The following is a 13,632-nucleotide window of genomic DNA, read 5'->3' as shown; positions in this document are numbered from 1 at the left end:
GTTTGCAACAAGACCAGCAGGCCATCAACAGCCCGATGGTCAAACCTAGCGACGAGGGCAAGGACCGGTCAACCCAACCGATCCAGGAGGGCCATCACGACTGGACGAGGAAGACAGGTTGGCCCACCTACTGGAACCAGCATACGCATTTTAAATTGCGGAAGCTTGATAAGGCTTGGTCATGTTGCGGAGAACTAAGCATTATGTCAATTCCATCCTCGATATATAGAGCGAAAGTAATGTCGAGCTGCCTTTATTGCTTGCAGGGTGGCTTATAGGGGGGGAAATAAAGTGCTATCTGCTTCGACTAGACAAGCCATTAACTTCTTAGCATTTCCTATAACACTCCTCATAGACGCGATAAATCGATGTCGATTAGGCCCCCAGTACTTAGTTTGCTCTAACCCAAGCCCTCTACCCTTAGACTGGACAGGTTCCCAGTCTGGTCTTACGATCCACGGGTCTTGCACTATTAGCCTTGTATATGTTGTGGGGTCTTGGTTTAACTTACCGAGTGCTTTAAGGCATATACTTCGGCGGCAAGCTTCGTGAGCTTTTCTTCGGCGCATCGTTGCTCATATTCCCTCATGTAGTGCAGGTACTCGATCTCAGATACCAGATTATGAACCTGCTTTCTAGAAGCGACTAACTGAGCTGCTAAACGCTGATTCTGGTGCTCAATTCGAGCTAGCTGAACTCTGGTCTCTTAATGATGCTGTATCTCACTTTGTAAGAGAGAAGAGTCTTACGGCTCGCGCTGCTGCTTTGCCCACATACGCATCTTGCTTCGTAAGGTAAAATGATAAAGGATAGAGGCGCTGCTAAATAGTGAAGGACAGAATACAAGGCAACTTCGCTAGAAATAATAAATATCTTTCGTCTCCAGGCGCTTACATTACGATAAATGTACCGCTACTGCTAACGCCCCAGCCTCTCAGATCCCCTGGTCCGGGCCTCTTGCCGCTCACACGGCTCAAGCGGGTCCCGGCCGCGCGCAAGGGGGGACGGGCTACGGACTTTAGCTGCCGCACGCCCCACTTTTAGGCCGACCGTGTCGTCTATAATTAACAAGCTCATCTAATTTAGTTAACATCGACGCCCGGTTACTACCCACACTTCCACCGCTGGAAGACCGTTGGACGGCCGCTCATGTTGCTATTTTAGGACATTTATGCCGACCGACGATTTACGAGCGCCTGTTCGTTTCTCATTATGCCGCTATTTTTAGAGGAGACAACGGGCTGCGTGGGTATTTCATCCTCGATAGCCCGGTTATTTTTCTCAAATTAACGTCCCGTTATAGCCCGCTCAATTCATCCTTAAATTTACTCATAAACACTATGGCCGCAGCAAATAATTTCTGCTTTAATCCTCTTGATGATAAAGTGTCCGTCATTGAGACCTCTATAGCACTTCTTGAAAATATCCACCACGCTCTTTAGCTAAAGCGATCAGAATTAATGCACATACTTATGACTCCCATGCTGCCGGGCAGACGAGCTCGCTCTTCCTTTATTTTTGACAGAATCAAGTTGTTAAAGTCTAGCACTGCGGCGGGATCTAAACACATCCAGAACCGCGAGTCTTCAAACGGCTTAAAGCCTTGCTTCGGACGAGGATAGCCGCACCATACGATAAGCAATTTCTACTTAAGATATTAGTTGGTGTCAGGAGCAATCCTTTTTAAGAAGTGCACTTACATTTCCGGGATCGAGCTTCTATAGCGATTCAAGCTGTTCTTTCACCCAATCCATTTGAGAGTTGCTTTCGAGAGACCAGAATAGGGTCACCTTTTAACAGGATCTCGGTTAAGACACGCTCGTGACAGGTTCAGCCGTTCCGCGACTATTTCTTTCCTCTTTTGAATCAACGACTCTTTGTCTTTACTTGACCTCTCGCGCAAGTCAATGTCCATCTCGCTAAGATAATGCATCCTATCGCGTATTTAGTTGTCGTAATTTCGACGAAGAGCCAAGTATAAAGCCAGAGGGAGGACGCCGGCGATGCCCATTCCTTTGGCTACTAGTATGACGTTTTGAAGCCTTTGGAGGCCTAAATCATGCCCATACGGTCCGTCGAGAAGTATGGATTGACCCTCTTTTAATCTCGAGATTGCGCTGCCATGATATTCATGCCGTGAAAGCAGGAACCTAATGTTTGAGACTGATTGAGATGCATCATATGGATCGTGCCAAAATGCAACGGCGGTAAAGCTATGCAGCAAGTTATACTTAACTAATTTCCTCATAGGATACCACGTAAAAGGGAAGAAAATATAGAAATGGTATCCCGCGTAGAGTCGAATCGGGCGACTAAGACTAACGTCAATCTGCACAGTATCTGCAGTTCCCGAGATTTCAACAATTTCTACAGTGTGCCAATAGTACATCAGCCTCGAGACACGGAACACAGTGGTTACTACCCAGAAACCACACGAGCTTCCGATAAGGACTTTTGCTCGCGAGGATGAGGATGAAACGTTGAGCACATGACTCAACAACAAGGAGACCGCACACAGCGAGGCCGCTCTATGGATCCAGAGAAACCATCTTCCGAGGCCCCTCCTAACCAATGGTAAAGCTATAAGAAGCGCTCCCAGGAGCAGACCGAACGACTAGTATTTTAGTTAGGATATAAACAGAGCTAAGAGGGGGTTGACCTACTGTCCAGCCTGTTTAGATCAAGGGGCCCGGTCTCGGGTTCAAGCTCAAGGCAATAATGGAGTAAGACACAGCCTCGATAACAGCAATAAACCCAACCCAGCAGTGTACCATGTGATACCACTCGCGAGGAATGTCTAAAGTCTCAATGATAGGCGCTCGGCCACCCATGCAAAGGGGTGCGATGTTTACGACAGCCATCAAGGCGGCCCTTTTCTGAACTTGCCTCCATCCGGGAAAAAAGGATGGCACGAAAATGACGCTAATGTTAATAAGTAGAAATATAGCGCATATCGCTGCATGAAGACGGGTGGCGCGTAGCCACCTGGAGCTAGTTAAGAGGGGATATTGGATATATCTGGCGAAATAGATAGCAGGGTTGGGAATAACGAACTTCATTATCCAAATAATCAAAGCTATACCGGCAAACCCAAAGAAGGCGATCAAGTATAACATACATGCGTCGAGGCTCATAATGACAGTGTGTTGATGTTGACAAGAAAGACTATGGTTGTACGTTTACCGAAGGGGACTCTGCTTAATATAGCTAATGTTTAGACTAGACTAGCAGTTCTATGAGAGAAGCCGTTTAAATGCCGTTAAGTTTAAAACCGACTCTTAAGATTAAATCCAACATACCTATAGACTTTAACCCTCTCGAAAATGTCTAAGCGCCGGCTCATTATTTAAAAATAGTATCTGTTTATTTTTAGACGACATCCTTATGCCACCTTCCGGATGCCAAGACGGTCCGCATCGGGGTGGGTCCGGAAAGCCCCGCAATTCCCGACGGCGCCTGCGTGTATGCCTCCGACTCCGGTGGTTGGCCCGCACCGGACTTCTATCCGCGCGCCTGGATTCTTCCTGACCTCTAGAAAGCAAGGCCTCCAAAAGTGATATATGTCTAGCGCTTAGGAGCCCTGTGCTCTCTGCTTAAATTGAACATCATTAGCCCCGTTGTTGACCTTCGTCAGTAGCGCCTTTCACGTTCTGTTCAACAGCCCTCACATCTCCCTCACAACGATGCCTAGACAGCGATCCAAGAAGAACAAAGACATCAAGACCGGCACGGCCAATTACCAATGGGGCCTCTGCAAGAAGGGGAACGCTCTTTCGGAAACATACAACGTCGACGTGGTTATCATTACGCGGCGACCGGATGGCTTCATGGGAGGGTTTCAGTCTCGGCCTGGCCTGATGCACGGTCTCACTCAGCTGCTGGAAGAAAAAGATATTATGGGCCCTGATCAGTTCAAAGGCGGCAGGTATCGATTCTTAAATACTCACCGTCCGTCATTGGCCTCAGCCGCATATCAAAGCCCGGTACCGTCAACGTCGAGTTCACTCTCTAACATGCCGAGCTTAGACTCGGATATTCCAAGCTCAGTCTCTGAGCTATCGCTCCTAGAAGACTTACCAGGCTTCCCAACTACTCCCCCCATGCTACTCTCGTCGCCTGGTCTATAGCATGACATGGAGATCAGTCCCACGGATTTAATGTTAGATGACGCCTTAACACAATATGCCTGTCTCGCAAACATTGCACCTGAAAGCACACCATCAGAGTCGCCAAAAGATACCCATGGCATTGTCGCCGCCTGCTCGCAGGATAGCACGACTAATATACTGCAGCCAACACCGGTATCCGCAAAGAAGAGACAGGCGATTCTATCGCTACTGGATAAGTACTTGTGAATGAAATTGCTGGAACGGAGCAGAATCTATCGAGGAATGCGAATGTATTATAGTATCAGCCTGATCTTTTTTATAAGTCTATCTACTTTGGTTCCCGGACAAGTCCTCTGTGTTCGGCACTCCTCTCTAGAACTTATACTCGGACTTGCAAGTCGTTTCCCATCAAAACTGTCAAGTCCCTGATCCTCTATTAGATCTCCCAGTCGGTACGGACAGTTACTTATGCTCCGTAGACGGCTAGTCGGACTGCCAAGTTTAACCGTGATCCACGTTTTAAGCGACGATGCCCTTATTGTGATAGCCCTTGAAAAGCGCTGGAAAGCTTAGCACTTTTGCATAACGTCATCTATGCAAAGGGGAGTCTCAAACGGATTCATCTCACTTCCTTAGTATCTCAGGAGTGTATCGACCCGTCTTAGCTTGTTGAGAAGGTTTAAGAGTGCCTCTCCCGGTTAAATACGGCATAAGACTTGTAAGGTGCATGATTCCGGTGACATATAGAAGTTAGGCAAGCGAGTAAGCTCGATGTAGAATAAAGAACTTACTAGCTTGCTAGCTATGCTGCTAATAGACTGTGGCGGGTATAGCTCCCTAGAATGTTGAATCACGATGTCATGTCGTCCCGAAAGCGAGCTATAACATAAATTAGTTAGACAACGTTTAGGATGAAGTGGGGACTACTTACCTATCGTTCTGGGCAATACCGCTGTTGGAAACTTGTACCCCATGTATATCTAGCAGCATACTGCCTTTATTATATCGCAAGACATCAGACATACCCCAAGTAAGTTTTTTCCCAAAGCTTATCCTGCTTCCAGTCGTCTTTAGACTTCTCATTCTTAATAAATGGTATTTACAGTCAAGAAGCGTCCACTCTTCTATAAACAGCGCGAGAGCAAAAAATATTCCTATTCTCGTTAGCTGCTTTAAAATAGCATATAGAGAGAGGAATTAGTACCAATTTCGCTAGCTATTACCGTATCAAAAAATTCCCATAGAGGTATGGTGGCTAGTCTAAGAGATCGGCTTAGTTCTTGAAGAAACGAAAGGGTGTGCTCGGGATGCCTTCCCCCGAACTCAAGCCTTCTAACCCCAGCAGTAGGAGGTCTGATTATAAATGTGCTTTAGTTGCCTTTCTGACATAGTAAACAGATCGATGGTCTATACTTATGAGGTTGAATTTCGATAAAGCATCTCTTCACACAGGCCTTGCATAGTCGATGGGAGCAGTCTAAAGTAAATATTGACGTGTTAATGAGACAAATTAAGCAGGCGTTTAGGCTTCTAATAAAGGAGATAGCTCTGTTGCCCTGAACCCGCGCGAGATGCTGTATAGACGAATCTATTCGGGACGATTGCATATCGGTTGAAATATTAATGAAGTTCCGTTCAACAGACTCAGTTAGGCCCTTCAACCTGAGCTTATCCTCGCACGTTAGGACACGCTGGCGATAAAGCGACTTAAAGACTTATTGAGGGGGAAACCCTAAATATCGTTAGGCCCTTAAGGGTCTATATATAAAGGAGGTATACATACTATGCCTTGCGGGTGAGAACGCATCCATCATAAGAGCGGATGCAATAAGGCAAGTGATGTCGAGATGTGCAATTTGGCCCTATGTCGCATTAAGGAACTAGGCTAGATTTTCCTCGAACTCTTTCGGGATCGGGTTGGATATCCGGGAAGCGAGGATAGCGTCAAAAGGCAGCAGCGGCTGCCTTACAAACTGGGAGATGGCGGCTCGGAAAAGCGCACGCTTGCAAGGGGGAGCGCAATCTCTTCCCCCAGCCATAGAGGCTGATGGAGAGGCTATGCTCTGCCAAAATTCGTCGCATAAATCAGTCACCCCTGGCACAATCGTGAAGTCAAAGTACGAATGAATCATTCTCTTAACGTCCTTAGCAGAATATGGCGTTGTCGGCTCATCCTTCCGCAGCTCCGAGATCATAGCGGCCACAAATTGGAAGTCATCAAGTCGGGGTGTAGTTTGCGATTCATTGGTTATCAGGATGATCCGAGATCGCCGAGAGTCGTGTTCGGCTTTGGCGCACCTCATCCAGAAATATAGGAAATGCAGTACTTGCTTGGCTCCGAAATCGGCCACGAAGATGATCACAGAGCCACCAAAATTAGAATAAACGTTGTAGTAAAGGCCGAAGGCAAATTGAGACGCCCTCTGTGGCGGTTTAATCAGGTGGTACGCGTAGTGTCCTCGTCTTGGCCCTGCGATGATGCGAGGCATGGCGCCGTCCGGCTGCAGGTGCATCTCGCAGTCGAACAGTAAAGTATGGTGGCTGGCCTTCCTCAAAGACACGGCGAAATCGTCTAGCGGCAGCCCACCTCTCGCCAGGAAGCGCCGCTTTGCCTTGCCGCCAATCGCTAGCGCTATGTTATAGCCGTGCGCTCCTATTTGATCCATAATGCGATATAGAGCCAGATTCTCCTAAAGATATGGGCCTGGCAGCCCAGGAGCACCGGACCTCAAAAGCATCAAAGTTATGTCGCGTGCGTTCCCGTCCTGCCCCGCCAAAGGCTCGACGGCCAATTTGGCTTGTGCGGAGCCGTATTTTGTAAGTGGCGCACTTTTAGCTTATTTTAACCTGCTAATTTAACTGCCAGCAATATGCCCAGTTAGTGCAAGTTAAAGTTAGCATATGTTAGGCGTGAACTAGCATATAAAAGCTGCGTAAACTAGAGAAAGATTGCACGCGTAAGCATCATTCAGCTCTTCGATTGCCTCTCTCTTTCAGTATGAACCCCCTTTTCCAGGAAGGAGCTATAAGAGTTGAGCTTTCGCAGCTTGTTTCTAATGAGTTCGATCCGTACGCTGTTCCCCGCGCCATAGATCTTGCACAGCTTTTACAAGATCCCGAGTATACAATTGAAGGTAGGATCACATCCAAAACGCGCGACAATATCCTAGGGACATTAGGTTGGTCTGCGAATCAGCTTTCACATTCGCAAGAGACCCCTTTTGTTCCCTCCATAAAGGTCTATTGCTCCGCCCCGAACGATGTGATTCGGACAGCAACTCAGACTCTTGGGGACAACCATGTATGCAAAGTACTACTGCATTGTATGCCTCGTAAGTCCTTCCTCTACCATATGGAGTCCCTCTGCCAATGAAAGGTAGCAAAACCCCGAACACTCTCTGATAGCGATGTCTTCCGCAACGTGCGCCACTATATGACAAAGCGCCGATATCATCTAGCAGATTCGTGGCTAAATAAACTCTCCGCATGTAAAAAGAAGATCCTGCAGCTTATAATAAGGAGAAAGCCCATTATGGACGCCATAGACGGTATGCTTTCATTCTTAGGACTCTAGGGGGGACTCGAGATAGGCAACTAGGCGAAGCACCTCGCAGCCCATAACGATGACCTCATCATTAACTATTGGAACTACATGAATTCTCAATGGTCGGACATCATGGCAGGGCTGGACAACTTGCGTCATCTTATCGACTATCGAAGCGTGCGGCGCATTTCGCGTCGTATTCCGGCACTTTGTACTCGCGACAAGCGCCAAATTGAGAAGGACTTCGTAGACAAAAAGAACCCTCTATTTCCTATGATATCTCGATAAAAGGACAGAGATCGCCTGGAAAGGAATATCCTATCTATTGCCGTTATGATACCAAGTATTGATACTTTCCACGACAACATAAGGTACTTAACTATTAGAGCCAAGATTCTTAAGAGAAATATTCAAGTTAAACCTAAGAGAGTTACCACTATAGCCGGAAGCCGGATAAGCTTATTTAAGAGCCTTAAAGCAGACTAGACGGACAGTTCACAGATACAAACGAACCACAGAGAATTTAGAAGCCTCTCAAGGCCTACAACTGCAAGGTTGGCTTACATGCAACTATTTGTTGCTGCCTTGCGGTACTTTCCGTTTTTGTCACTAGAGCCTCCTTTACAGGACACCGAAGGCGTTGGGGCACAAGTGGACAGGCGCTACGTCGGGCTGCTGTGCAGGACAGCTAAAAAGTTGGGATTCACAAACACAAAGGTCGACAAAGGCTGTAAAGCCAGTAGTGAGGACACTCCCCCGGAATTCTTAGAATCCGAGGAGATAAAATTCTGGCGCGGCGGAAAGCCCTCTTACCAGGCTTTAAAAGTACTTTTCAAGGGTCTTTCTTACCGCAACTGCTACATTTCGAGCACCTTAGCTCCTTCGAAAACTCCTAAGACGTGCCAGTTCTATATGTTCAGAAAGACATACTTATAGCTTTCTTTGGTGCTTGGCCGGATCACAATATTACCGATGCCCTTTCGCTTGCAGGCCAAAAACGAAGAAGGCCCATTGAGCCAGAAACGGCTCAGAAACGTCTAAATAGCGGCGGGCCCAATCCTCCATTAGAACCGTCTTCGGTGCCTTCGCCGTTCCAACCAGAGGAAGCGGCACAAAATAATAAATTCCGGCTACGAAAAAGTTCCAGATTAAGAGCCGCAGTTCCTACGAAAAGGTTGTCGCGGCCAGCTGGCATCAAAGCAGTTTTCCTCAAGAAGAAAGAGAAGAGACTAAAGGAGAAAAGTCTCAAAAAGCGGCTGGATCAGACTGAAGTGATCCAAGCGAATCAAGTAATTCCTGTCGCCGAGACCTTTGCCTTTGAAATAAGCGAGCTTGCCAGGGAGATGGACTTAGACCCCGAAATACCGGATATCCCCGAAAGGCAGTCTGTTCCAGAATTTTCAGAGACCTTTCTCCAGTCTAGGCCTCTAGCGGGATCGAAAATCGATATAACCTTGCCGACTGATTTGTCTGCAAACTCTTATCGTTTCGCGCCTGGAGTGGGTTGGACGCAAGGGAGGGCCACGGGGCCGACTGAGATGTCTAACAGGAATGCTGGAAGCCCACGAGTTGTGTCTCGTCAAACTAGAGAAATAACGTCATCAATCTTGCCTCAGCGACAGGCAGCACGTGGCGAAGTCGGCCAGCATTTGGGATCAACTGATTCCCCGGAGACAGACAATATCGAACCACCTTTGAGAAACCCTCTAAGGAAAGCGCCTAAAACAAAGGGGAAACCCGTAAGGCAAGTCACCACCAAAACCAAAAGGCTGGTCGCCACCCAGACTTCCAAAGGCAAAGGCCCAAGACGACTATATCAGAAGGACTTCTCACGAAATTCCGTTGTAAGGCAGCAAAAACAAGACCTACCAACTGCGACAAGCAAGAGCCAGAAGTCCTCTATAGTGAATATTGCTCGTGCTTGTAGAACAACCCAAGAAACAGTCAAAGAAACAGTTCAGTCTTACCTACAGCCCGCCGCTCAGTCTAGTACTAAGTTTGCTGTCCCCGCCCCCTTGACTGAATCGGATTTCGAGATGCTTGCAGAGTTGCTACAAGATTGGAACGGTGGACCAAAGAAGCCTCCAAGCAATCAGGACGTCAGCCCTCCCAAGCAATTCTCAAAGGCCTCTCCTGCTTTGAGCGACAGCAACGAGTTGGCGGCAGATTTAGACGGAGATCTACAGCTCCCCGACGTCAATAGTGACGACGGTCTGTCTCCACCTGGATGGGCCCCGTCTCCGGCCGAGTGGTCTGGCCACTTCCCGGGTGTTAGCATAGATTAGGTCTTGAGCTTTATAAGCGAGAAAAGAACGTATAGTCTGTTTAAGTCGCAATAAATGATATAAATATTCATTTATAGAACATACAATCTAGTAGAATTATCTTGCCAATTTAATATAAGTCAGAGCAGAGGCCAGAACATGCCTAGCCGCATATATATTGTCCCTTATATTTGGCAACTTACCGTCGACTATAGAAGCATAAACTTTCGAGGAGGCCAATGATATCGGAGCGATATTCTGACCATTATCCTACGGTGTCCTTCCATCGATAGACTATAACTGCAGCATGAAGTCATATGAGAGGCTGAGTGGGTTTGCGGCGGCCGAATAAGTAGGCCATTCGCTGGGCTTTGCTGCCGAGATATGAGGGACCACCACTATCGATGCTCCGGGGCGCCCCGGGTGTTAAAATTAAGAAGGACCCAAAATTAACCGTGAAATCGAGCGTAGGGAGACAGCGGCAGAAGCAGTCAAATACTCCGCAGCAAGCTGCTCCCGTCAATGCGATGCGACGACATCGGCAATGCTTCGAAATCTCTTTGTTTGCGCGGCCGTCGCCGCGCTCGCCGCGCACGGCACCCTCAGCGTTTTTTTCCGCCAGAGCGCCAACTTCACAGAGCAGGGTTTGGCGATTGTACAGGTTAGTACAGCTCGCTATGCTACAGCGAGAGTCTAACTTGTCCTTAGTTTTCACTCCACCACCTATCCCCCGAACGCCCGATCAATCTGACGGTCGGAATTTGGGGCTCTTGTCTCGGCTTTAAGCGGAGCAAAAGCTGCATCATGTACCGCGATGCGCTTCCGGAAATGGATAATTCCACGGCAATGATGGTACAGAAATTGTCTCGCCTCAATCTCGGTCCCTTATCAGAAGTGGCAATCATCCTCACGGCGTGTTCAATAGCGTTGTGCTGCGGGCTATTGTTCACCCGTACGTTGACTTTTTAGGCCAAAATTGGAGTGCTTTTCTGTGTGCTACTATCAGCGGGCCCAATAGTTATAGCTATTATATCGTTGGGAAACGTCGTGTCGGACATCAAAAGCATGGGGCTATTGGTTGAGGCTAGCTACGGCGTCGTGTACGGTTGGGCTCTCTTTGGAACGGTTGTTTTTGCTCTCTCCTGCCTGGCAATCGCCCTTGTCTAGAACTTAACTTAAATTTAACGACAGCTTGGCTGTCGTAATATACCCGAATATTGAAAGACGTCTATTTAAGTTCCATTAAAATGCAAGGCTAAGCGCGCGCCTCGTCCGCTTACGTTATATGCGTCTGTTTCTTCTGCCTTTAAATTAAGTGCCTCCTTCGATCTGGAATTCGTATTTTAGACCGCCTTTAGTGCATAAAAACCATTAATGGCCATAGTAGGCAAGCAAGCTTAAGCTTCAAAACGCCAGACTCCAAGAAACATCATGGGTTGTATTCGGTAAGTCTTCAATATCAGATGCCAAGAAGATATAAGCTTACTGGTTATAGATGCTATACAGCTTTTAAACCTTTCGTAGGGGAGGCACAAGCTCGTCTATATGCCGCCCATACACTCTGCACTCTGCCAGAGGGTGTCTTCGGTGACGCGGGGACAGTGAAAGCCCCAGAAAAACACCAACCCACTCAAAGTCACCTCCTTTCTACTTGCGATCTACGAAGGGTCCGTAAAAACATGGCGTCGAAGTTCTCTAAGCGTCGAAAGAACTTTATCAAGAAAGCACATAAGCTACATAAAGACTATGAAGTCGATGTTTTCCTATGCGTACGCAACAAGCGCAACAACCAGATATAGCAGTACTCTAGTGGGTTTACTCCGCCTTCACAGACCGAGATAGTAAGTCTTCTTAGACGAGAAACTCATGAACTTTACACTGACTGTGATAGGCCAATATTTATCCGGTGCCAATTACTCTGGAACCTGAAAGTTTTAGGGGGAAGGAGACCAAGAAGGTGCAAGGTCAAACACACGGCTTTAATATAAAGGCGACCGGAGAGTCAAGTGTAGAAAGGAGCAGCCGTGCGTACGAGTTAGAATAGTGGCGAATTTCTCCGATTACTTTTTGTTTCCATCTCTCCATAAATAACGGAGAGACTGTAGGCTGCTCTCAGGAGGCGCATGGTGCTAAAAGTAAGGTCCGTAGGTAGGCACGACAAAGAGAGGCAGGGCAATGCGGCCGCGACGCAAAACGTCGTAAGCGTTGAGCGCGAGAGAATCGCCGACCCCACGCGGGCTTGAGTTAGCTACCCCCAGAACTCCTTAGCCATCGGTACACTGGAAGCAAGGGATTGGTGTCGCATGAGTAGATGCGCCTAATTCTGCCCTTGTACCCAGATGTATATATTGTAAGGAGTCTAGTAGACTGAGTCGTCGTCATTATATGTAACTTCTTATCTTAAATTAAGCAGCCTACTAAAGGGGACAATTCAAACCGTGGGGAAAAGCAGCCACTGGCTTGGTTGAGTCTGAACGCATTACTTCGTACGATCCATGCTCATGATTGTATGTCAGACACTCGCTCCGGCAAAAAGCTGGTAACTGTGTTATATGTACTCCGTATCGAAAATCCGCTATTACAGCAGGAATGGGGTCAAGTGTTACTAGCAGGGCGCCATGAGCCACTTCAGCCTCATTGGTTTAATTACACATGGTTCCTAGTCCCCTACAGAGCGTCTACTCATGCAGCACTTAAATAAAACGTATTTGTACCAGTAACAACGATATGGTGACTCTGCTAGTTACTACTAACCCCTGAGCGGGGCTTTCTAGGTACTAGTAACGGTAACCTTGGCGAAGCTGCGAGTGCCAGTAACCGCCCACCTGCAGTTGCTGGCAGCCTAGGGCTGCTAGTGACCAATGGAATGAAGTTCCCAGCATTAAGGGGGTTCCGGTAACCTCTACGCCTCTTGTTCCTGGTATCTGATAGCCCTTAAACTACAGTTGCCGGTAACAGATTAAGCGCCCTTGCTGGTACCCGGCTTAGGCCCTAACCGCCCCGTCACCAGTGCCGGGTCACTTACGCGAGAGAGGCAAAAGAATGCCGGTAACCGCTATAGCATACTTATTGAGTTACCGGTAACCCATTTACGATATGTGCGAACCCTATATGGCCGCCCCTACACAGTTGCCAGTGACGCTTGGCGATATTCCCCGGATGGTTTGCAGTTGCCGGTACTACCTATTAGAAGGGGAAATCTAGTACGGAGCGACCCATGGATATGGTTACCAGTATGTACCCGCACGTGACTTTCATGACAGTTATTCTTATTTATTTTAAACACGATTGCAGTATGCCTATGCCGTTCATGCTGATAGTCCCGGGATCTGTTCAACTCAAAGTTGGCACCCGCCAAAAAAATAGCGGATATTCCATTCCGTAATGCAGCCATCCGAAGTTCGACAGTCCTCCCTATCGACCCAAACGGCCACATTGCCGCCAGAGATTCGTCGTCGTTTCCGTAGATTTAAGTCCGTCCGCCTTCAACGTGCACTATACATCTTCATTCAGCGCCACTTGGCTGGCTGGACCGGACCCCCGCCAAGGCAGACAGACTCAAGGCCAAGGTGCCGTTTATTGATCGTGGCATGGTGTCATGCGCCAGTTGGCCTGGGCTTGTGCAGGCGTCCTGCCCCCACCCCCGGGGCGTCCTTTTCGGTGGGTCCGCCCTGGCTGTAACAGTCGAGAAGAAGGGAGATTTGGATCCGAGTCT

The 13,632-nt window shown here is 47.9% G+C and overlaps 2 protein-coding genes across 2 annotated transcripts; one reads left to right on the top strand and one right to left on the bottom strand.

Annotated features, from left to right (window-relative positions):
* Positions 1-3,683: 3,683 nt before the first annotated feature.
* On the top strand, positions 3,684-4,012 carry HRG_06925 (uncharacterized protein; the record flags this gene model as incomplete). The annotated part of the gene is made up of 2 exons (XM_044865396.1): positions 3,684-3,925; positions 3,967-4,012. The coding sequence occupies 2 exons, from the start codon at positions 3,684-3,686 to the stop codon at positions 4,010-4,012; spliced, it is 288 nt and encodes a 95-aa protein (XP_044719358.1).
* Positions 4,013-5,989: 1,977 nt separating this feature from the next.
* Positions 5,990-6,775, bottom strand: HRG_06924 (uncharacterized protein; the record flags this gene model as incomplete). Its single annotated transcript, XM_044865395.1, has 1 exon — positions 5,990-6,775. The coding sequence occupies one exon, from the start codon at positions 6,773-6,775 to the stop codon at positions 5,990-5,992; it is 786 nt and encodes a 261-aa protein (XP_044719357.1).
* Positions 6,776-13,632: the final 6,857 nt, after the last annotated feature.

The sequence above is a fragment of the Hirsutella rhossiliensis genome (assembly GCF_020360975.1).
Source record: "Hirsutella rhossiliensis strain HR02 chromosome Unknown scaffold00007, whole genome shotgun sequence".
Lineage (NCBI taxonomy): Eukaryota > Fungi > Ascomycota > Sordariomycetes > Hypocreales > Ophiocordycipitaceae > Hirsutella > Hirsutella rhossiliensis.
Note: the sequence above shows the minus strand (reverse complement) of the source record. Positions and strands in the feature narration are given on the sequence as shown.